Source organism: Miscanthus floridulus, chromosome 7 (genome assembly GCF_019320115.1).
Source record: "Miscanthus floridulus cultivar M001 chromosome 7, ASM1932011v1, whole genome shotgun sequence".
Classification (NCBI taxonomy): Eukaryota; Viridiplantae; Streptophyta; class Magnoliopsida; order Poales; family Poaceae; genus Miscanthus; species Miscanthus floridulus.
The window spans coordinates 87083506-87108209 of NC_089586.1; the positions used below are offsets into that span (position 1 = coordinate 87083506).

The following is a 24704-nucleotide window of genomic DNA, read 5'->3' on the forward strand; positions in this document are numbered from 1 at the left end:
TTAGATAAGCATATGGGTTTATATTATGATGATGCACAACGACAAAGCCAGCGTCAAAGGGTGCCTACAATTGAGCAGGTTAAGAGTTGTGGGCATATTTCATTTTTGGGGAAATTTGGAAGCTGAATTGTTTGGAGGTTGGCCACATATTCTTTATCTCTGACAACAAACCTGAAACGAAGAGGCTTGACAGCGGACGCCGCCTGCTTTGTCTGCCAACGATTGGATGAGGATGGAGCACATTTATTTTTCAATAAAAAATGCAAACATGTCAAGCATGTATGGCGTCACAAGGGTTTAGAACAAGAGACAAGTTCAAGGACAACAATCTGCACAAGGGGTCATGGAGTAGCTAATGACTACTCTACTCCAACACAACGGAAAGTTGTTCCTTCTGTCTAACTGGTGTGGCAGCATGAAAGAAATCGAATCGATGAGAGCGACAGGGGAGTTGGCTCATTTGTCGTTGAGGCACTCAAATGATAGCAAAAACAACGTACAGTCAGCAATTCAAACGAACAAAATGGGATCTCAAGACAACATTGACCTACCCAAAGAACCAAAAGCAGATAGTGCAATGCTGAACCACCAACACGGATAAAGCTTTCATAGATCTTCTCATAATATTTAACAGGCAGACTTCAATCAGAATGAAATTGTTCATTACCCCGGGTACAAAACTCAGAAGTACAAGAGCACACAGGCAAAACGACTTCCTCCGAACTCAAGCTAAAAGCTTAGAAGACCATCTCGTGGGGCTTGTCACCATCCCTGAGAGAGAACCGGGCGCCAAGATAGGTTTTCAGCTCTGGGACAGCCTCAATAGCCTTGATCAGAGCAGCATCCACAGCCTTCTGGTCATCCTTCTTGAAGTCAGGCAGAGACTTGGATGCCTGCACAGATTCATCAAAAGACATGAAGCACGGTAATCACAACATGGAGCACGAAGGGTCGATGAAACAACAGATCATGTTACTCGGACACCTACCTCCTTCTCTGTCTCGAAAAGCTCGCCCTCAGTCTTCTTCGCCTTCTGCTTCTTCTCCCTCGCAAAGTACTTGTCATCAAACTTTGCGACATCAACACCAGAGATGTCAACCTTGGTTGATGTAGCAATGACATAGGTCTGGTTCACACGGCGGATCGGTACTCCATTGATCTTGAAAGGCCCTGAAAGATAACAAAATTATTAAGAAACTAATGACAGGAAAAACAATATCAAGTAGAACAGGATGGGGAAAAAACTCTTTTGCATGCATGAACAGAGGCATGCAGCTAGACAAGCTGCAGGGTATGGTTGTGATGGTGAACAGAATCGTTTTATCAACTTCAACTAAAAGTAAAGGGCGTACCCAGTGCAGAGAGCTCCCGCTCTGTGCGGGGTCTGGGGAAGGGTGTCAGTGGCAAGCCTTACCCTCGCCTGTGCAATGCGAGGAGACCGCGACTCGAACCCGGGACCTTCCGGTCACAGGCGGTAAGACTCTACCGCTTGCACCAGGCCCGCCCTTCCAACTTCAACTAAAAGTAACTATTATAAATCCGAACATTCCTAGGAGTCTTGGCTTACATTACTTATATAGTAAAAATGTTTGCAACAGGTCAAAGACATGAGAATGCAGATAGTACAACAGTCTATTTTTTAACCATGTAACAGTGCCATCAAAGAACCAATGCTTCTATCACACATACAGGTCCCATAGTCCAAACTGGATTCGGATTCATTAAAAACTCGGTTCAACTATTCAAGTAAATGTGTATTCAGATTCCTTAATCCTTAAAAACTCGGTTCACCTATTCGAGTAAATGTGTAGTTGCAAGACAATCTTAAAAAATCTTCGAAGTACCTTATTATTATTCCAATTGCTAATATATACACCCCGTCGTCACACCAGACTCTACAAATAATATAGTTCCCAGATTGAGCTAACCAGAGTAAGCATTTACAACTAACTTTCAACTGATTAAGCATAAACTACAAAGCTTTTAACTACGGATTGATATAGATCCACACTACTTGGCTAGTTGGCTGTGATTAGGGGCGGCGGCGCGACCGACCACAGAAACAAACCAAAGGGATAAGTGGACTAAGCGTGGCTCACCAGAGATGAGGAGCAGACCGGACTTGAGCTGCTTGAGGAACACCACTCTCTTCCCCATGAAGCGCCCAGCGAGGATGATCAGCACCGTCCCGGGCGTGATGCTCGACCTGAACAAACGAAGGGCGGTTGGAATCAAATCTCCACGCGAAATAAACACGAACACCACGCGGTCTGCGACTCGAAGGAATGACTTCGGCACCTGAGTTTGGTGGGCTTAGGCTTGCGGGTGCTGGGAACGCGGGGCTTGACGTCGTCGGCGGGGTAGAACTTGGGCTCCGCGGCGGCGGCGGGCTTCTCGGCCTTGGGGAAGGCGCCGCCGTTCTTGGCCTTGATGGCCCACAGCCCACGGCGGTGGTACGCGTGCGACCGCGACGCTAGCTTGATGCCAATCGACAGCTTCGACGTCGGCGCCATTGGATCGGAGCGGTGCGAGGCGCTGCTTCGGCTCGGGGACTGGGGCGGCGGCGGCGGGCGGAGAATGGAGGCGAGGGTTTGGTCACAGGATTTATATGTGTGCGGCGGCGTAGAGGTGGAAACCCTAGGTCCTTGGGCTCCTCTGCGTGTAGTAGTGGGCCTAAATGTTGAGGCCCATGCGCCTCTCGTGCGGGTGAAATAATTCTGTTCCTCGGAAATTTTCTGCATGTATATTTCTGAAAATATTTTGCGTTCCAAACATGCCCTTGACAGTGCCTTCAGGCTATCCAAACTCGTCCATCTCTTAAAAGTAATATTCTATCCTAGTCATCAAGATTCTCTACTCTATACCCATTTTTCCCGCACCCGTGTTATCTCTATCACATACTCTATATCCACTATTCTATATTTTATTCCACTCCCTCCCCTTTCTCTCTCTCCCTAACTCTCTCTCTCTCCCCTGGGATGCACTCTCTCCCCAACTCTCTCTCTCTCCCCTGGGATGCACAGTCACGGGCAGCGCACGGCACGCAGCTCCTCCAGGAATAGCGGTCCATCGACAGGCCGGTACCGTAGCGCACGCTTTGCAGGCGAGTGGTGCAGGCTTTAGCGGTGCGGCCGGTACCCTAGCGCACGCTTTGCAGGTCCGCGGTGCGGACAGCCTCAGCGTGTTTGGATTTGAAGTTCGGAACGCAGAGGTAAATGTAGTTTTCTTTTGGTAAAAAATCTAGGAAATGGTTCGAATTCGAGACCACTACGTAAAACAGTCACGCTGAAATGAGGCCTTCTGCCACCTTGACCTTTACTGAAGTATACTGTATACATAGAACACTTGAGCCTTGAGCTGTGATTGCGCCTCCTCATGATTCTCAGCGACCAATTCGGAAGTGATATAACACTTGGCACCACATTAACTAGAAGCAAACACGAGAGAATGTCATATGGGCAGAAGTTATCTCATCACTAAAATCCGATTTTATGTAAATAAACATATGCCTTGTCATACAAAACTTCCACAACATGGGCACAGACACTGGTAAACAAAATCCGCGCTTGCTGAAAGGAGTTGCTGGTGCTTCACGACTTTGACAAGGTCGATCAAAGCCAAGTTACTCTCCTTTCCAGAGCTCAGCAAACTCATCAGGCTCCAGCGTGTTCTCCATCTCGTGCATCTTCCTCCTCACCTTGGCCTTCACCTTCTTGGCATATTTGCCTGCCTTCTGCCTCTTCTCTAGTGCACGGATCTGAAGGAAACCAAAAAGTGTCAGAAACATTAAACATGGCACGAAATCAGTTGTTCTAGTTGGACAATATCACATGTAGTACAATGCTAAGTCCTCAAATAAACACCACTGGCAGACGGGCAAATTATTTAGGCTACAACAAACTACACACTACAGTGAACTGGAAGTGCACCAAGCATAAGTAAATGCTTTTCATTCTTAGCTCCAACTCAAGGAAAACAGGATAGCACAGTGTTGTACACCATGATGTGCAATTCATCCAAAATAGTTAGTGGCGTGCACTGTGTTCTACTATATACTGATCTGAACATGCAAGCATAATTCTCAATGCCTTGAAGACTATGTTAGTGCCAAATTTAGCTCAAATCTCGTTCTTGGATGGTTCCAACACTCGATTCTTCATTAAAAAGTGCACAATGACTTCCATATAAGTGTTCTGTCTTGCGTGGGAGAAATTGTTCATTATCACCTGCCTCATAATTTCTCTTTTTAAAAACTTAAAAACTGAAGGAATTAAATAACACAGTATCAACTAGCCCTTGATGAAAAGTAATTAACCTGGGTTGCCTAGAGTAGTATATATTTAAACTTATAAACAGTACTCGGCATCAGAATAGTGAATTAGCATACCTGATTGGGGGAAATGTAGTATGGGTTCTCATACCATGTAGGACCACCAAAACTTCCACCAAATATTTTGACTGGATTCAAACAGAACCTGGGGCCAACCTACATAGAGCAATCGAAACATATATTGTTGTTTAGAGAAAACTAGGAAGCACGTCAAGTATCCATGTAGAAGCTCAGTGCAATTACCTCAATAAGTGTCATTTTATCCAGACCACCTTTATCAACTTTATCAATCTCATTGTGGGGAACCGAAATCTGCCAAAGTAGGTTGGTTTCTAAAATTCAAATCAATGTTTTCAAGTCGTCCGATTAATCGTCCTAATCAGTCCCTGCTGACTGATTAGGGGTACCGTCGACTTGTACAAGTCGTCCGATTAATCGCGATTAATCGTGATTAATCGTCCTAGTCGGTCCCATGGCGACTAGGTTCGACTGGACGACTTGAAAACATTGATTCAAATGCTGCTAAGACATGAACTTTGCATTGCACACACACACAAAATGAACCTAATCCAAACAAAAATTCAATGTGACAAATGGAGAGATAGATCACCTGGTAGTTTCGAAACCAAACATGACCATCCACAATGGAGAACACAAATACATGGTCATGGAAAGGTTTTGCTTTACGGTGATCTTTAGGAGTAGCAAATATCTGCAAAGTACAGGTAATGATTTCACAAACATGTTTTACAAGAATCTTCTACTTTGTAAGAACTTATTTGTCCCATAAAGCACATGAATATGAAAGTTCACATACATCATCAACAAAAGTTAGTTTGATAGTATAATACGCAATATTAACTTCATATACACCATCTTTTTGGTTTCCAGTGAGCAATGGAAATGCAAGATTAGATAGCAGCGCGCAAGATGTTCTTATGTTCCCATCGTTTCCCCCCAAAAAAAGAACTAGAGCCAACATATGGTAATCTTCAGTGCTTATGGATTAAAATCCAGCAAAAAGGTGATACAATTTGTTTCTTAGAAAATTTGCACATTTACCACTGCGTCAAACAACAGCCTGCACTTTTACCACAGGGTGTCCCAATGATAAGTGGGCCCTGGTCCATCTGTCATTGAGACATCCAGTGCTAAAATAACAAAGTGGAGTTTGACCCTATTGTATGTTTGCAAAGTCCTCTAAGATTTTTATCATTAGAAAACCAAGCTGTTTACATACCAAAGAGAAAATGGCACCGGCAAATCTGGATACTTGGAAAGATCAGTGCAGTTCATCAACTTGTTAAAAAAATGCTTAGCCACATGTAGGTATGGCATAACATGTGAAACCAGTTACATACCTGAGTTATCATTTCCTTCACAAGCTTCCAATGAGGTTGCTCATCAAAATTTGTAGAAAATGTAAGAAGTGGTCGTGACCCATTCAGATGGTTACCAGTAAGCTTCAACTCCTCCATGGTGTGAACTACAGTAAACATCACATCTTGATTAATTGTTAACTCATGACAAAAGCATACAAATTATAGGCTGGAGTGCATAAGACAGCCACAGTGTAAGTATTATTTGGGCAATAGCATACCAGCATTTACTAGAAATTTCACTGATGGTCCTCCAGGAGACTTCACCATCCAAAGGTAAAGATCCTTCTGTTTTCTGCACTGTAAAACATGAAGGAAAAAACTTCAGCCACATAATTCAATAAGTTAACAGAACTGAAAAGTCTAATTCATACATATATTGAACAATTATAATCGTGGGATGGCGGATGGCGCAAATGCAGTCAAAGATAACGCCCATTGCCCAGTAGAGAATTTGGCACCAAAGCAAAATGGGGGTAGCTTACTCAATGCCTGAGAGCCCAGAGAACATTCATAGAACGAAAACATAGACCAAAGCCAAAGCTTGAGATTTGCTTCGCGCCACTGACTTACACAGTGTAAGACGAGCGAATTTACACAGCTTGTTCAGGCACCAAGTAAAGCAACCATCATCATGTCAATTGTAACAAAATTTCCACCATGCGGGGTGGAAGCAGAGTAGAACAGCTATACCTCGAAGAAGAGGCAGCTGGAGCAGCTCCTGAGCTCGACCAGCTCGTTCAGCGCGCTCCCCTTGCTCTGCTTCGACTCGACCTTGCTGTCCTTCTTCGCGTGCGGGAGCAGCGACAACACGTCCTGCATCAGATGCCGATACCTACGCCGAGCACACACGATTGTATGGAATCACCCACCACATGAAACGAGTCACGACACTGCAAGGGAAAAAAAAAACAGGGAGCACTCACCTGTACGTGATGCGGCGGGAGCAGGTGATGAGCACCTTCTCCCTGTTCCGGAACGGCGCCACCGCAGCACCGTCGCCCGCGGAGGCGGGCTCGGCGTCGGGGGCCGGGTCCTTGAAGCCGAAGAGTGTGCGCTCCGGGCGCGCCGGCGCGGAGTCGTCGGGCTTCTCTGCGCCGGCCGCGTCCGCCGGGGCGTCGCTGCGCTTCCGCTTCTTCGCCATGGCACTAGGTGCGCTTCCGCGTGGGCTGGAAAGCGCGGAGGCGGCGGCGACGAACGGTTAGGGCCTGAAAGGAGCAGCAGGCGCGGGGACGCGAGCACGACGGCGAGCTAGGGTTTAAGCCACTCCGCCGCTTGGGGCCTGGTTGATGAGACTAGAGTTGAGACAGAGGCATGCGTCAAGTAGGCCTGATGGGCCAGAATGATCTAGCAAGACGAGACGATCCTGTAAGTAGGCCGGCCCATTATTTATAAGCTGTTTGGAACCAGAGCCCCGGGGAGGCAGGCACACGAGAGAAGCGAAGCGTTCCGAGGAGGAGAAGACCTATCCCAAATATCCCATACCGGCGAGCAGAGGATGCGCGCAGTTGTGTGGATGGCATATATAGGATGTGGGGTGCAGGAGGAGAACCTTGCCTTAAACTAATGAGTAAGGAAAACAAAGCGCTGCGGTGAGAGACGCACGCAGTGCGGGGTCAAAACCTGCACCGCAATTTTTAAAGGGAAAGAGGCTGGCGCGGGTACTGACACTGCCCTACTTTGCAGGACTTGCCTGTGTGGGCCTCCCCACCCACCAAAGCAAAAACTGAAATTCAATATGTATATATGCTAAAATGAAATACAAAATAAAATATAAAACAAATAAAAATTAAAAACTGAGATTATGGATCTATTAAGTTGTTTTTAGAGTTTATGGACCGGATATTTAGTTGTTTTTAGAGTGACACCTCAACAACTATAAATTTATGGACCGGATATTTAGTTGTTTTTAGAGTGACACCTCAACAACTATAAAAATCGGGTATGCTCTTGCTCACGTATTAAAGTAAGATCCAATTCTAAAAGCACAGTTGAGTTTGACCAAATTTATTTATATAAAAAATATTACTCTCTCCTTTTCAAATAATACTAGCAAATACACATGTGTGGGCATGTGTTTATAAAAAATATTTCAAACGAAATAAAAATGGTAATTGAATTGACCATATATAGTAAAGGTAGATGACAATTGTTTGATCGATTTGATTGGTTTGTGTGGAACGAGGTTTAAATTGTTCGTTCGTGAGGATGTTTCAGCTGCATATATTGTTGCACTCTCACTTAGACACATTTTTAACGGCTCGTGTTGCCGTTATTTTATCCTATTTTCATATTTTTGTCCTCGTACGGGTGGAGAACCCCATCCCTGCATGGGTGGAGAACCGGTCGCTATCTCAGTTGTGTTATCGAAGGCGCTAGAGAGTCGGAGAAGAGAGCACTCATTTAGAGTGAGCTTACCACGTATATGCTTTAAGCAGTTTATCCTTTCCATATTTGTCTACCTAGCATTTACCGTAGGCACTTACGAATAATACGAGGGATTATGACTTTATTAAAACTCGTACTTTTATACAGTCTGTTCGCTGGTTGGTTTCTGGGTTGATAAGCCTGGTAAATATTGATTTGTTGTGGGAGGAAAACATTGTATCATGGCTGATAAGCCCTGGCTGAAACCAAACGAACAGGCTGATAGTGTGATAATTTTAAAGCTATAATTTATTAGTATAGTGCCCGTGCTAACGCCACGACTTCATTAGTGATGCACATGAATCTCAATAAAATGCTCTAGTGCCTGTGCTAATGCCACGGCTTCCTTACAAGCAACCACCATGGGATTTCAGCCTGTGCTGACTCCAGGGTCTGCCATGCCACTGTTTTGGGGTTTCAGCCTGGGGAAGCATTTACAGTTCGTAATGTGGTAAATTTGGTACAATTTTTTTTAAAAGTGTTTCATTCACAGTAAACAAAATATTGCAATACCAGCATGGCGGCACATCCATGCATGAACAAGATTTTTTCCCTTTCGATGTAAGGGGTCTCTATTCTGTACATATGCATAGGTCCATATGTAGATTCCTAGAACAATGCATAGTTAGAGCTTATTTCAATACTTTGTTTCTGTTAATGTGTTATTAGGAGTTTTGGAAAGATGAGAATTTCTATATGATCCAATCTGGAGTCCGAAACAAACATGGATTGTTCAATTCTGTTTTCTATGTTGCATTTGGTTGGTGCATGGAAATTTGTTTGACATTTGGGAATGAGAAACAAAAAAAAACTCTTATTTAATTGTGTCAGCAGATAGGTGTGGCAGTTTGTTGTCAAGTTTGTACCTGACTATGGATGAGTTCTTGGTTATAAACATTAGGGTCTAAATTGTATTTCCCACAGTTCCTTATGCTTTAATATCACCGTATGTGTTATGTTTCAGCTAATCATCGATGACAGGAATGAGAAGCTGGTGGGCTTAAAGGAACAACTTGGCGAGGCGAGGTGTACAAGGCCGTAGCTAATGCTTTAGATCAATGAGTACAATGCTAGCGGCAGCTACGTGGTATCTGAACTCTGGAAGAGGACCGAAAGTCCAGCATAGCAGAAGCCATACATCAATGCCGGAAAGCAATGGAAGGACCTGAATCACTGAAACACTGTTAGGATCATAAAATGGCTCTATGAAATTTCATTTGTTTGTATTCTGAAGCTTTCTTCAGTTTCATCAGTGAAAGCTTCTCTAACTTTTATCCTGCACCATCAGAGAAACGGTAAATTGATAGACAGTTTCATCAGTGAAAGCTTCTCTAACTTTTATCCTGCACCATCAGAGAAACGGTAAATTGATAGACAATAAGGGGGCTTTTATATTTTTACCATTATTAAGATTACCGCTCATCCGATTATCACTCTTAGAATGCCACTTACAATTTTACCATATGAGAGAAGTTTGAGTTCTTAATTTACCACATTTACGCATGTGGCAAGCCACGCCAGCCCGACACGCTGGTGCCCAGTCAGCATGGGCACGTGAAATGTCCTTGCTACCCCTGCCTTGCTCCTCTCTCTCCATCTCCGACAGCCGGGTCCCGCAGCACATGTCGCTGCCAGGTGGGCCCCACTCGTCAGCTTCGTCTTCCACCTCTAGCGCCTGCATGGGAGACAGCCAGACAGGCCACGCTCTTCCGTCCACGCGTAGGAGCACCACTAGGCGAGCGCCACGGAGGAGGTGTCGTGGCCGGCGAGGATGAAGTTAAGCGCCACGTGCTGCAGAGACTCGTCCGAGTAGGAGCCCTTGCGCATGAATCGGGACAACAGGTCGCCGTGCGCTGCCACCGGCCCCGGCGTGGTGTCGCACTTGCCGTTCCCCGCGAGCTTGAGCTTGCGCGCCTTGATGACGGCGGCGAGGTACTGATCCACGTGCGCGACGCTGCGGGCCAGCGTGGTCTCCATGCCGAGGCCCAGCCACTTCTTGCACCGCCACAGGCACTCTGGGAAAATGAACCGGTTGAGCATCGCCTCCGTGGCGCGGTCGAACGCCGTGGTGAACGCGTTCTCCGGCAGGCCCGGCGCCAGCGTCTCGGGGTCCTTGCCGAACGCGAGGCCGCAGATGTTGTCGAAGGTGAGGCGGAGGAGGAGGTCCTGGAGGTCGACGTGCGTCCCCTGGCTGGCCGCCTCCTCCAGGATGGGCAGCAGCCGGAGGTGGATGGAGCGCGACACCCAGCAGGACATGGCGGTGCGGAGCATGCGCGTGGTGAACTCGAGTGCGACCGTCTTGCGCTGCGCCATCCACGTCTCCCCGTCGGCGTGTTGCACCAGCCCCGGCAGGCTGCCGAGCACCGGCCACACCCGCGGCCCGCTGAACCCCCGAGACAGCCGCCAGAACCACGCCAGGTACGCGGCGACGGCCGCCACCACCACTGCCCACGTGCCCACCTCCATTGCCGCTTGCCCGCCGTGAAAGGACCTAGGATGCCGCCTAGAGGGGGGTGAATAGGCGTTTATAAAAATTAACACCTTTAAATGCGGAAACAATTAGTAAAGAGAGTTTCCAAAATGGAAACTCCAAATAAGAGTAATACCACCCCTCACAAGTTAGCCACAGAGTATGTAAAAGATACTAAATAAATCTAGGAGCCACAATCCTGCAACACAACGATTAGCTCAAGGATCAAATAAATTCAGCACTGAGCTATAATACCAGACGTGTCCGGTAGGTATACCGGACGTGTCTGGTATGCACGTGTTCTGCAGGACAGCCTGGCACAGTGATCAATACCAGACGTGTCTGGTATGAATACCGGACGTGTCCGGTATACACGACTTCTGCAGAACAACCCCAAACTTGCTTCCTTCAATTTCTATCTTTAAACCAAACTGCAGGTATCTACTAGAGATGACAGTAAACACAGAGAACCTGCACAAGAGCTAGAGCAACACAAATATCGAATGAAATGTAAATTGAGACACGATATTTGTTTTACCGAAGTTCGGACTCGTTCGAGTCCTACTCTCCGTTGAGGGGGCTACGGGTGACCCAGCAAAGGTCAGCCCTAGAGTGTACCACGAATGTCACTCTAGCCGGAGTCTTTTCCAACTCCTTTTCCTCCTTCCACTAGATGATTCCGAGACGGCGGAATAGACCATTACAAACTTACCACAATCTCTCGGGTGCTCTCCGGCGACGCCTAACCGTCTAGGACCGAAGAGTCCAAGAGTAACAAATACAAATCACGAGATTGACAATATGCACAAGTGCTCAAGTGGTTGGATTGCTCTCTTTTTAAATTTCACTCAACCCACAATTTGATTTGGCAAATTTGATCAATCACTCACTAAGAGAGGGTTGGGAGAGTTGGCAAGGCTCAAAAATATGTGTGTCTATCAGCAGAATCAGCAGCCTCCAAAAGTGGAGGCTTGGGGGTATTTATAGCTCCCTTGGAAAAACTAGCCGTTTTATAGCCGTTGCAATACCGGACACGTCCGGTATGACTTACACTGAGCCAACGGTAACTAAGTTACAGGGAAGTTGTGAGGCGTCGAAACTCTCGATGAATGCCGGAACTCCCGACCCTCAGCAATTTTGAAAAACATGTAACTGAGTTAAAGTATGTGAGGTGTCGGGACTCCCGACTCATGCCGAAACTTCCGACCGTCGGAACTCCCGACTCACGTCGGAACTCCCGACCCTCAAGGCTTTTGAAAACTAGCCGTTGGCCTCTGGTCATGCATGACCAGGACAGCGAACCCTCCAAGTGAGTTAAAGTGCGAGACGTCGGAACTCCCGACCATTGCCGGAACTCCCGACTGTCGGAACTCCCGACCTATGTCAGAAACCCGACGAACCAACCCGAGAACAACAATTTTACCACTGCTGGGTAAATACCGGACACGTCCGGTATCAATACCTTGCCAGACCAGTAAAGATAAAGTTAGCTCTTTTGTCGCTCAAATACTCAAAACTCACATGGGTTGACTTGAGCACTTATAAAACATTATCTATCAACATGATGCATCCCTCTTAATAGTACGTCATACATATTAAACTTAAGATCAAAGGAAAAATAAATTTATACCACTTGAGTTGATCTCTTTTGAATTGATGCCGTCCCTTCCAATCTTTATCAAGTAAGGGTGCTAATATGTTGATGTTGATCTTTTCACTTGAGCATAGCCATCTTGAGCATGTGACTTGATTCCATTCATCAAATTTGAATAATCCCAAATGTATCAAGTCACTTTCATCAAACACTTCAACAGTGATTTGATCCTACACATAAACGTGGCCATCATAGCTTGATTAGTACCTCAACTAAATGCAAGTACTTCCTTCTTCATCCTAGCTAGGTTCTTCGGCCGCCAAGCCGTCGCTTGTCCTTCACCCTTGCTTAGTACATCGAAGCATTTCCTTGCTATCTTCACCATCTCAAGCCATCAAGTCATATCTTGTGTTGAATCATCCATTCATGTATTGTTATATTTTTTATTTCAATTTAGCAAGCTTCAAATATAAGACCAATCCATATGCAATCCCTTATGTCTCATTAATTAATTCTTACAAGCTTGCTTTCTCATAGAACATAAAAATCCCATAATAATTAAGCCTTTGCATGAATTCCATTTGCATTATTGTCTTGTGCTTGAACTAGATTGTTTACACAACAACACATCATTTTGGCTTTCATAAAGTACCTATGAGATAACTTATTACTTATCTACACTTAGCAAACAGATTAGTTCTTTAATCACATTATCATTCAATCATCTAAAAACCAGTAAAAGGTCTAGATGCCCTTTCACACCGGCGATGGATCGGCAAGCTGGCGTACAGCACACTCGTATAAGCTGGCTGGCTGGCTGCGCTAGCTAGTGGCGTGCAGCGGGGTTTTATAGAACTGGTCGGAGCTTTGCTGCTTGCACAGTTGAGAGGGACGGAGATTAATTGCTGGCAGTCTGGCACAGTACGCACTACTACCACCAGTACACTAGTATACACTCCCACGAGAGGGAGCACTCCTGTCTGTAAAGCTTTCAGCAACGACCAGCGTGTTAAAAAAACTGCCGTACCTGATTGATGCGGCAGCTGCGTACACGTACAGGTACTCGCCTCCTCGGTGGCGCTCGCCGGTGGTGCTCCTGCGCGCGGACGGAAGAGCGTGGCCTGTCTGGCTGTCTCCGGCGCTACAGGTGGAAGACAAAGCTGACGAGTGGGGTCCATCTGGTAGCGACATGTGCTGCGGGACCCGGCTGTCGGAGATGAAGAGAGAGGAGCAAGGCAGGGGTAGCAAGGACATTTCACGTGCCCATGCTGACTGAGCGCCAGCGTGTTGGACTGGCATAGCTTGCCACATGCGTAAATGTGGTAAATTAAGAACTCAAACTTCTCTCATATGGTAAAATTACAAGTGACATTCTAAAAGTGATAATCGGATGAGCGGTAATCTTAATAATGGTAAAAATATAAAAGCCCCGACAATAAGATGTTTTTTTGAGCTGATGTTCAGTGGCAAACGCTTTGTATTTTAGCAGCCGGTGAAGGAGCTGAACCTATGACTACTGAAAGAATCGACCACCGTGCTACGCTATTCATTTTAATGATGAGATCATATACTTGATATATCTTGAATTTTACAAATTAATATTGGATTTATTTCATTAGATCTTTATCTGTAACAGTCGGCTAATTAAACTCTGAAGATATGCATGTTGCCTATTTAGATAGTTTTTGCATTATGCTGTGTAATGATCTCTCGATTTTTTAGTATTTTATTGAGATTTCTGTACATCTCTAAATGAAGTCGTGGCGTTAGCATGGACATTAGTTATAAGTTTTATGGTAATAGTATATCTTTTCTTTCATCCGTTAAAAGAGCCTATATATAATTAATGTTATTGTCCGTCAAAGATTCTCGTGGGTCGTCCAAATCGGGGCAAGAACCCGCATCTCTCCACGAAACTGCATAGGAGAAATTACCCCCCTTTCGGTCTAGGGACACGTACCAAACTCTGAAGCAACCAGATGTAATCTAATCCTAAACCAATTATATTTGACTCTATCAAAGCCTATCTCGTGAACACAAGAGCATGAAAGACGCGGAGTCGTATATATATAGCAATGGTAGGTTCCTAAAATATAAACGCGACTTGTGGCAGGTGGGATTATAGACACACTGTGAGACGTATTTGAGGAGGAGTCTTACATCTTACATGTAAGATCACGGACGACGGAGGATTCATATAGCACGACATGTAGATCAAACGGTTGCTATAGAGGAAGAGTAAGATCACGCATAACGGAGTGCTCATATAGCACAACGTATAGATCGAACGGTTATTATAGAGGAAGAGCCCCTTAAAAAAACTCGCTCTTTTTATAGTGTGATAAGATGTTGTATTAGTTCTTTTTTATACATTATAGATAGCGATAGTCATATTCGAATATTTGCTAAATTCGTATATTTTCGATTAGATATATGGTATATCTAAGTTCACAGTAAAAACTATATCTAGAAAAACTAAATCGTCTTATAATTTAATAATTTAAAATAAAGGAAGTAATATTTATGGTACTAAATAGGTACCATTTTATTCGTCATGAGGCATATTTTCATAATATATACTTATTTGATATTATAAAGTTTAATGTTTTTTATCTATATGTTTGGTCAAACTTTAGGCACTTTAATCAAGAACACATGTAGAATAATTGTATTTTTTTAGAACGGAGGTAATAAAAATTATCCCTTTTTTCAACAAATAGCACTTTCAATTTCATAATGCATAACTTAATTGCTTTCTATACTAGTGTGGTTTCAAAGACATTTTTTTCTTATTTAATCTGAAAATTTAGGAGACGAAACTGTCAAAAGTCACATCGTTTTTTTATAAAGTCACACCAACCAGTAGAAGTACAAAACTTAGAATTGTAGTTAGCAGCACTCACACCATTTGGTAGATCTACAAAACTAAAAATTGCAGTTAGCAGCGTCCAGATGTTAGGTTCTGTTTAATATAGGGGGTATTTGACACGGTTTTTCTTAAGGGGTTTCTTCAGAGGAAAATGTCTCGCTCCGGCTCGTCTGTTTCTTACTTAAAAACCCGGCTCTCACAGGAAAACGTCTCGCTCCTGCCGAGGAGCCCTGCTGACAGATGTTTGTGTCTCCCTAGGCTCTGATGGAGGGTCATTGTACGCAAGTTGATAATGTCTCTTTTAGCACAGACTAGCGACATGTTTGTGATGGTTTTCGCGACGGACTCTGATGAAAACAAGCTACCAACCCGGATAAATCTAGGCCACCAGCATGGTTTGGTTGCGTCCTTAGGCGTGAACTTACATTGCAACTGCAGGCAGTAATGAAGAAAATAAGGCCCTGGTTGGACTTTTGGCCCAAAAAGCCAAAAGCCTAATCAAAGGGGCTGTTTTTGGAGGATGTTTTTTCAGAAGCAGCTGCTTTTCCGTAGTTTATTTTTGAAAGCTGGTTTGACCCTGTTTTTGGCTTTTGGCTTTCTGCTTTTCGAAATTGGTGGAATAAAAAGCTCTTCCATAGTTGTTTCAAGAGAGATAAAGATAAAATATATATTTTATACTTGTTTAACCAAACAGCTTTCAGCTTTTCTACTGCTCACAGCCCACAATAGCTTTTCCACAGCTCATAGCCCACAACAGCTTTTTCGCATAGCCACGGCTCACCAAACAGGTGTAAGTACTCCCGTGAACCAAAAGCAACTTCTTCCCACTCACATGCAGCATGCGGCTTCCTCCGACAATGAGATTTTGGTACCTTCTAAATTTCAGTGTACGAGAAGCTCACATTGCATGAATAAAATGCCTGACCTATGGAGAAATAAGTTCACTTCATTATGGGCCTGATTGGCCCAAATTTGTCATGCCCAAGATTTAGCAAGAAAATTTTGCCAAAACATGGGCACAAAATATTTACCAAGAATTTGGCATGCCGATTGTGAGGTTTTGACAAATTTTGGTATCCAACCAAATGGCTGCCTAGCATCCAAATTTTTGGCAACCAACCAATCAGGCTCATCTTCTATACTTATAACATTAAAGAAGTAAAATTTCTCTCCACCTATTTTCTTATTCACCACCTCTTAATTACCTAAATAACAGAGAGTTTTCTGTGTCTTGTATGTGATCCGAACTCGTTACCGATACTCACACGAGTTAGGAAACACATTCCAATAAGTATTGGGTCACACTCTACGTATCTTGTATGTGACCTACACTTATAACCTGTGTTTATTCATATGGGTTATAACAACTCGCATCTAACGATGATACGGAGTTTGTAGCACAAGAACACATTTGCTAGTAAACTAACAAGATCTATGGTAAACATATAAATTAAAGTACTTGTTTATCATAGGCAGACACTACGACGATATAACAAAAAATATAAGGACGATTGTCAAAACTACTTGATTGTTGTGTTTTTTCACTCATGGATCTCGTTCGATGCACTTGGACCATATATAAACAAGGACGGGAGCGTTATTGCTTTTTACTTATCCTATCACAAATAAATGACGTTTTGGATGTGTTTGATATCAACTTGTTTTAAGCCTCGATATGAGGGGATGTAGATTAAATAGTATTTTCATAATAGTATACTTGTCATGTACAATGCTACTAATTACTGGCAAATCCTTTAAGATTTTGATGTCACCTAGAGGAGGCTGAATAAGCGTTTTTGAAATTTAACAACAAACAAAACCTCATGATAGATTAGCAAAGAGTAGAACTTCCGCACGACGTACAATCTTGCGGAATTCCGCACGCATAAAAAATAACACAAAGTTCACTGTGCTTAAAGAGTTCAGGAACGCTCCCTCCCCCTCCCCCTCCCCTTCAACCCGGTGGGGTGGCGCATGTGGAGGCCATCTCCCCAGTGGACTGCTAGGACAACGCATGTAGTCCAAGCTCCTTGGCAACCTATTGGGTCGGATGAAGAAGAAGAGAAAAAAATCGAGGAGTTGATGAGTGGATCTCACAACTAAGAAATAGGCCACAATGAAGAGTGAATGATTGTGTTAAAACTTCATCCATCATATCTGCCTCAATCACTCAAACTAAACATAAAACAAGGATGGATCTATCTCTCCTAGCCAAAACACAAAATGAGGTAATCTTATCCAAAAACCAGAGATGGAAATATGGAACCATTCTATCTCAGGTATCCCAATTAGCCCTGGGCAAATTACCTGCTATCCAATACTTGAACCTGTACTTGTACAACCCAATTTCAATTTCGGACAGTGATTCTAGATACCCGAAATTAGTTCGAAAAATTCAGGTAACACTGTCCGGTACCTGAATTACCCATATTACCCGATATTTTCAGAGCCCAACAGAACATCAACCTTCAAGCCGACTACGCGTACGTGGCCCATCAACCAGCCAACTCCCCTCCGGTACGGCAGTACTCCACGTCTCTACCCCCGACACCCTTGACTCCTCGAAACTGAGCGGCTTGAGGCCAAGCACGAGCTGCCCCCAAATCCCAAACCCCGTGGAACCCTAGCGACCACCGAGTTGCCGCCGTTGCCGCGCGGTTGAGCCGACGATGCAAGCCTGAGCCGACTGCCGAGTCGCCGACGCCCGACGTCGCCCCACGTGGCCAAGCTCCGACGCCTTGATACCGACGACGCGACCGCCGACATGAGAGCCCCGACCCCCGACGCCCCAACGTCCGGCGTCAACAATTAACCGTCTAAATATTGGGTAGTTCGGGAATACCCGAACCTGAACCCGAATTATCGGTAGTGTTTTTTCGAGGCTAAATTCGGGTAACATTTTTCATTACCTAAATTTCTTATTACCCGAACTACCTTACCCGAAAAATTCGGGTAAGAGCATGTACAACAACTGGCTTATAGCCAAGCTAATCAATATTTTTGCTGATGTGGAAGAGAGAATAAATGAAATATGAGAGAACTTGGCTCTCATATAAGCAACAAGGCACGGAAGCATAGACAATAGTGGGTCACAAACTTCCAATAGAGATGTATGTGAGGAAAAATAAGAAAGAAAATTAAAAAATATATAATAATAAAGAAGTTTTGTAGATAAATAGAAGACTGACTATTATTTAGCTTGGTTTTTATAATAACTTAATTTATAAGTTAATGATTGGTTTTATTATTGACGTTGCTCTAACCCGAAGGTCTAGGGCTAATCCCAATGTGCTACTACTGGCGCGTTTAAAAACTTTTTGGCCCTCTAGCAAAAGGAGCAAAAGCACGGACATAGGGCTGATAGCTAGCACGTATACAAAACACAAAGAACAGAGGACAAAATGTTGTAAAAAACAAAAAGAACAGAGGACAAAAGGGCAGCAAAAATATTCGACAAGAAATCTATTTGTGGCCACACCCCACCCCACCAGCGGCCACCAGGCCACCACTTCGCCATCGCCACGGCTCCACCGCTCCACGTCTCGGCTTTTGCTTGCTTGCTTCCTTCCTTCCTCCTTCCCTCCCGTCAGGCTCGGCAGATTGCGCCCGGGCGCACCGAATCTCCAGACGAGATCGCGCCCCGCATCTGACGCCGCCGGCGCCGGAGCCCACCGCGACCGCGGGCCTCCGCCTCCGATCTAGAGGTGCGCCTCCTTACCGAGATTCGGCGAGCTTCAGCGGCAAGGAACGAGGGACATTGGGAGTGGTTAGATTGGCTTATCTGGGAGGGATCGGAGCCGGACCTGCATTTTGCGTGGTAAGTGGGGATCGTTTCAGTTGTCCGTGTGAATGCGCGCGGGATCGCGGTGATCCGCGCCTCGCGCTGGAGCTGTGCGGTGAAATTTTAGTTGGTTTTTAGTATTGCTCTAGTCTAGCTCGGGAGCACGAACATCGGGTTATCGGGATTCCTTGGTTTTGGTGTTTCTTTGAGCAAGCATCCAGCGATTCCCTCGAGATCGCCTGATATTAAACCGATAATACAGATGCGTGGGCTCCATGTGACCCTAGCTTAGCAGTAACTGCATCTGATTCGCTATTTCGGCTTATCTAGGTGACGCGCCCGATTTCTCGTGAATAATGCGGGCATTAGTGCTTATTCAAACAATAGGCGTGGTGTTACAATCATCAGAACGGTGCAGAATCCTTATCAGCTGATTGTCTACTTGTGTAGGGTGTGGAAGATGGATTTGAACGACATTGCTATAACATAGTATGTAATTTTGGTCCTCACACCTACGCTTGATAGTGCTTCATGCTGAAAACTGAAGGGGGCATCTTTCCTACACATGGGATGATGGGAATGAAGTCTAGTTTCATTTAATTTCATACAGTATATAGTTTTGAGAGGGAAAAAACAAGTAAAATTAGCTTTAGAATATCAAGTCTGTGACTTCTTTGATCTGTAGGGTTCTGAGATAGTATGTAGTTTGGTCTGGTACTAATGGGCTCACATAGTCATGTACCTTGCATATTTTCTCAGCGACCTCCATGGAGAGAATCATTGTTTGCATTTCAAGAGTTCGGAACATTAGACTTGTTTTTTTCTTTGGACAATTTATCATGACTGCAAAACTGTTTCAATGGTTATTCCATTCACCTTTTTATACATGTCTGGTTCCATGTTACGTGGCTGCTTATCAAAGTTTTATTCTGTTGCCCTTTGGTTGACACAGAAACATTTGGAGAACCATACCCAACAAAATAAGCACAGGTATTTCATCCTTTGTCTCGATATCCCAATAATGTGGAAACTCAATCCCTTTGGGGGCAAAGCGCAGAGTGGGCTGGATGGTCGCACTATTGATGTTGGAAGTGTGAAGATCACAGTACGAAATGCCATTGCACAAGGAGGTTTCTCTTGTGTATATTTGGCATGCGACACAGTACATCCATCAAAGATGTACGCATTGAAGCACATTATTTGCAATGACTCAGAATCGCTTGATCTTGTCATGAAGGAGATCCAGGTTATGAACCTCCTCAAAGGGCATCCAAATGTGGTCACACTTGTTGCCCATGATGTTTTAGACATGGGCCGCACAAAGGAGGCACTTCTTGTAATGGAGTTCTGTGAGAAGTCCTTGGTGAGTGCAATGGAGAGCAGAGGTAGTGGTTACTACGAGGAGAAGAAGGTGCTTTCAATTTTCAGAGATGTCTGCAATGCTGTCTTTGCCATGCATGGACAATCACCGCCAATTGCACATAGGTATGGTAGTGTTTATGCTGTTCTGTCTCACTATTCAGCTAGTTTTTTTTTTCAAATTAATTGGCAATTTCTGGTAAACTAGAAAATTAGTATTGTTTTCTTTCGTGTACTATATTTGAATCCAGCTTGGGAGGGCAAATACTGTCTGTAAACAGTTATTTCTTGTACCAGTGTGTCGTATTAGGTGTGAGGGGCTAGTTTGCAGTTCCTAAAACAAGTTATGAAGTAATAAGTATGTATCAACTATGAGCAAATATATCTTACATTCAACCTTTTTGCCATATTGTTTAGGGATCTGAAAGCTGAAAATGTTCTTCTTGGATTGGACGGTGCATGGAAAATATGTGATTTTGGAAGCACATCAACTAATCATAAATGCTTTAACAAACCAGAGGAGATGGGCATTGAGGAAGATGTCATCAGGAAGCATACAACCCCAGCCTACAGGGCCCCAGAGGTAAAAGAACAGATGTCCGCACTATGGATTTAAAATAAAATAACCTTGTACAGACTCCAATGATTTCATGATGGCTTTTCAGATGTGGGATCTCTACAGAAGAGAAGTTATTAGCGAAAAAGTTGACATTTGGGTAAGTGCAAAGCATATGAACATGAGCACATGGTCTTTAGGATACATGTCTCCGAATCTTAAGCAAACCTTTGCATATCATGTGCTACGTTCTTCGTTTAATTATCAGAGACAGGCAAATTAAGTGCGTAAAAAGTTTAAAGGCATATGTTTTTCATGTTAATGGGTGATTTCTAATAATGATCTTGCTCAAGTATCACATTGTATTTAACATTAATCATTGGGCTATTGGTGAAGAGTGAAGTAATTTGTAACCTTTTTTTTTACTTACCACTGGCAGGCCTTGGGGTGCCTTCTATATAGAATATGCTACTTCAAGTCTGCATTTGACGGAGAATCCAAGCTGCAGGTACTCAATGGCAATTACCGTATCCCTGAGCAACCCAAGTATAGCACTGCTGTCACAGGGTTGATCAAAGATATGCTGGAAGCCTCTCCAAATGCCAGACCAGACATCACGCAGGCAAGAGCTTTGATTGATTGGCCATTCATCTCCATGATACTAGGTTAGTCGTAGACTGTTGCATGTAGCCCTAGGAATCAGATAAATTGTTTTCTTTGGCTTATGCTATATGCTGTATATTTGACAGGTTTGGTTTCGTGTTAATGAGCTACTGCCGCTTGAGTTACAGAAGAGGTTACCTGATGGACCTTCACCAGCCGTTTCCTTGAGTTTGCAAGATGAAGGTCAGGTGCTAGAAGAAATTTTATCTGTACAAGTATGGCACTTTATTGATCATGTGGGGTTGCCATTGATTCACAGTACTTCCTGAAATGCTTTTTAGATCGTATATGGGGCCAAATCTTTACTGATGATTTTTTATTTTTCTTGTTTGTCAATTGAAAAGTCGGCCCTTGACGACAGAAAGGGTGTGTGTGTCTGTGTGTTATGCCTCTGGATTCGGGGAGAACCTAACATTACCTAGTGACATAAATACCTAGTTATACAACAATTTGACATGTACCAATAGAAATTGGTGCATCTTTGATAGATAAATGCAGTAGGATTCGATGCTATGCATTATGTTCATTTTCCTGGGTTAGTAGAATTCTGTGTATTTTGATTATTTGTTTCCTTATTATCCTATTTAAATATTTGTTGTTTCTGTGGCCTGGCCTCCAATTTTGATAATAATTACAACTAACATACTCTAACACCCTCGTGGAATATCCCCTTTTAGGGCCTGTTTGGAACACGGGATTTTTCCCTGTTCCGGTGTTTTTCCTATGAAATTGAACTGATTCCTGTGAAATTCCTATGAAAATCGCCACCATCCTACCATCCTTCCCTTCTTCTCTGTCACGTCTCTATTCTGCATGCAGCCTTCTGTAAGGAGCATTTAAATATTTTAGCCTGATTTACGTTCCATATGTTCTCTGCAAGCAATGTGTAATCGATGAACGAGGCTATTTTACTGATGTGTTTTTGAACATCACTGTACCAATGATGTCTATTTGCTGATCATCTTTTTTGCTTGTGTAGGTGCTCATAAAAGAACACCTGTGATGCCTAGAAGGAACCCTCCTCCACCTCCAAGAGAGCAATCTAATAGTTCTTTATCACATGGAAGCTCAAAGGCAGGAGATGCACCTTTAGGTGCATTTTGGGCCACACAGCACGCACAAGGTGCTCAAGCTGCAGATAATAGGAACCCTTTGTTTGACGAGGAGCCAATTAAGACATCACTGTCATCAAAGCAGAACCAAAGCTGGGTGGACACCAACATCAGTATCCCTGGCGATAGGCGTGGTCATTCTGGTCAGATGTCACGAACAAGTCAAGCACAAAGTAACTCCTTGTCCAATAATGGTTTCAGAGGTCTCTCTGACACGGAGATACAAAAATCTGGGAAAATTAAAGCACAACAACCTCAACCCAAGCCAAAATGCGAGAAGGATCCATTCAACAGCTTTGTTGCAGATTTTGACACTCACAATCTCAACATTGCCGTTGGTAAGACATCCAAACTTGAACTTGAAGTGTCCAGTCTGAAGGAGCAGTTGAAGAAAACCACATTAGAAAAGGCTGAGATGACAGCCAAGTATGAAAAGTTATCTGCAATCTGTCGATCACAGCGTCAGGAGATCCAAGAGCTGAAGCGCACTCTTGCTGAGGCAACGCCTCCCTCAAACAAAGTCAGCTCAAGGACACAAGACTCTGGATCTCAGGTGATTGATCTGCACCAATGTTTAATGCACCATATTTTACTATCCTTAAGTTTATTAACATCTTACATAAGATCTATAATCCATGCAGCGAAAGGAAAAGATCCAAGGAACTGTGTGGGAGCTTGAACAAGGGATGCTTGCTAGCAACTCCTCATCAGCCAGTTCTGATGCCAAAACATGGCAGGCTTTCCCTGACACAAAGACTCAGGCCCGACCAAAGGTCGATCATGCAACTAATGGGAGCCAAAACATAACCAAGAACACAACATCAGGTGCTTCCCCCGATGCGTGGGGTTTTGGTTCTGATAATTTCAGAACATCAGCAGCAGCAGTAAGCACTGCTACACAGATCAACAGGGCCGCTGCCCAAGGGAGCTCATCCCAAAGATTTAATGCTGGTGTGGCCAAGAAGGTAGAGCAGCCATCTGGATGGGCTGGTTTTTAACTTCACGTCGACATGCGTTAACCATCATTCTGGTCAAATTTTGCAATCTGCCCTTCGCAGCTGCTGTTGCCGACGGAGTTGTGATCCTTGCCAGCCACAGAGCGTCAAAATCGGTTTATCTTGAGTGTGTTCATCATACAATTGATTCATGGGATCACTTGAAATTACCCGTTAATAAGTAAATATATATATTGACAGTATTGTGCGTATTTCTGTGTATGTTTATTTGAACTTGTAACGGCTGAATGTAACGTCTAACTGCCCTAGCAGTACCAACGCCAAGATATACCGTCTCACGACTAAGGGCTCGTTTGATAGGGCTTCTTCACCGGCTTTAGGAGCCGTTTGGAGCTGTTTTCTACCAAACGGGGTAAAGTAAAATAGCTTTACTTGTGAAGTCCCTAAAAACATGCTCTCACAGTGATTTGGGGTGGGATGGAGCTAAAAAAGTGGCTTCTCCCGGCTACTCCTCCAGGCCCCTAAAAACATGCTCTCACAGGGAAGCCATTTTGTCAAACGGTTTACCAAAACCGCTTCAGCTCCACCGGTGAAACTGTTCGTGGAGCTGAAGCAAAAAAATGGCTTCACTAATGAAGTAAAGCCCTGCCAAACGGGGCCTAAAACACTTAGCCTTCTGAGCTCAAAACGAGAGCTAGTCATATTCCATTTTGACCATTGGATTATCGATGACGCCCAGTTTTATTTCTTAAATTGAAAACAATTTTCTTTGGTCACGCAACCTTTGGAAACCAGATAAATTTAGTCTTCTAGCAGATTAAAATTACTTTTTATTCACTGAATTCAGAAAGATAAAAATCTTGTTACTACCTCTGTTTTCGTTTACTTGTCACCGAATTTTTACTGTAGCAATTTTGACCATACGTTTTTTCTGCAAAAGATTTTTAGATACATCAAGTTTTCACATATATGATTCTTTATTGAACATACTTCATTAGTGTTATATACATTGAAGTATCTAAGATTTTTTTAGAAAAAAAAAACAGATGGTCAAATTTGCTACAGTAAAACATTGCTGACAATTAAACACAAACGGAGGAAGTAATATCTAAAAATTCATAATTAGTTAATTTTAAATTATAGTAAGAAATAAAACTTAAACCGTTGATACCCTATATGGAGTAATTTAGATTTTATTTGTTCTTGTT

The 24704-nt window shown here is 43.7% G+C and overlaps 3 protein-coding genes, 1 non-coding gene and 1 pseudogene across 8 annotated transcripts; 2 read left to right on the forward strand and 3 right to left on the reverse strand.

The window, feature by feature from the left end:
• Positions 1-581: 581 nt before the first annotated feature.
• On the reverse strand, positions 582-2600 carry LOC136463703 (large ribosomal subunit protein eL6x-like). Its single transcript, XM_066462681.1, has 4 exons — positions 2299-2600; positions 2100-2206; positions 989-1170; positions 582-893 (listed from the first exon to the last, which is right to left on the reverse strand). Exons 1-4 carry the CDS (start codon positions 2511-2513, stop codon positions 738-740), a joined length of 660 nt encoding a protein of 219 aa, XP_066318778.1. The 5' UTR covers positions 2514-2600; the 3' UTR covers positions 582-737.
• Positions 2601-3423: 823 nt separating this feature from the next.
• LOC136463705 (ribosome biogenesis protein BRX1 homolog 1-like) lies at positions 3424-7213 on the reverse strand. The gene is made up of 8 exons (XM_066462682.1): positions 6636-7213; positions 6403-6544; positions 5931-6009; positions 5692-5816; positions 4941-5042; positions 4574-4642; positions 4388-4486; positions 3424-3757 (listed from the first exon to the last, which is right to left on the reverse strand). The coding sequence occupies exons 1-8, from the start codon at positions 6851-6853 to the stop codon at positions 3623-3625; spliced, it is 969 nt and encodes a 322-aa protein (XP_066318779.1). The 5' UTR covers positions 6854-7213; the 3' UTR covers positions 3424-3622.
• A 49-nt stretch (positions 7214-7262) lies between these two features.
• LOC136468326 (U12 minor spliceosomal RNA) lies at positions 7263-7418 on the forward strand. Its single transcript, XR_010761831.1, has one exon. It is a non-coding gene; the product is annotated as a U12 minor spliceosomal RNA (small nuclear RNA).
• Positions 7419-9785: 2367 nt separating this feature from the next.
• Positions 9786-10392, reverse strand: LOC136465808 (cytochrome P450 86A4-like; annotated as a pseudogene).
• An 8170-nt stretch (positions 10393-18562) lies between these two features.
• On the forward strand, positions 18563-23747 carry LOC136463706 (uncharacterized). 5 transcript variants are annotated; one of them, XM_066462687.1, is made up of 9 exons: positions 18563-18886; positions 19301-19339; positions 19803-20335; positions 20627-20792; positions 20875-20925; positions 21205-21387; positions 21515-21611; positions 22408-23093; positions 23182-23747. In XM_066462687.1, the coding sequence occupies exons 3-9, from the start codon at positions 19872-19874 to the stop codon at positions 23536-23538; spliced, it is 2004 nt and encodes a 667-aa protein (XP_066318784.1). In that variant the 5' UTR covers positions 18563-18886; positions 19301-19339; positions 19803-19871; the 3' UTR covers positions 23539-23747. The 5 variants fall into 5 exon arrangements, with proteins under 5 accessions (XP_066318784.1, XP_066318785.1, XP_066318780.1 ...); XM_066462685.1 differs by lacking the exon at positions 19301-19339 and having other exon boundaries at positions 18650-18773; positions 19803-19840; positions 19908-20335; XM_066462684.1 differs by lacking the exon at positions 19301-19339 and having other exon boundaries at positions 18799-18886; positions 19803-19840; positions 19908-20335.
• Positions 23748-24704: the final 957 nt, after the last annotated feature.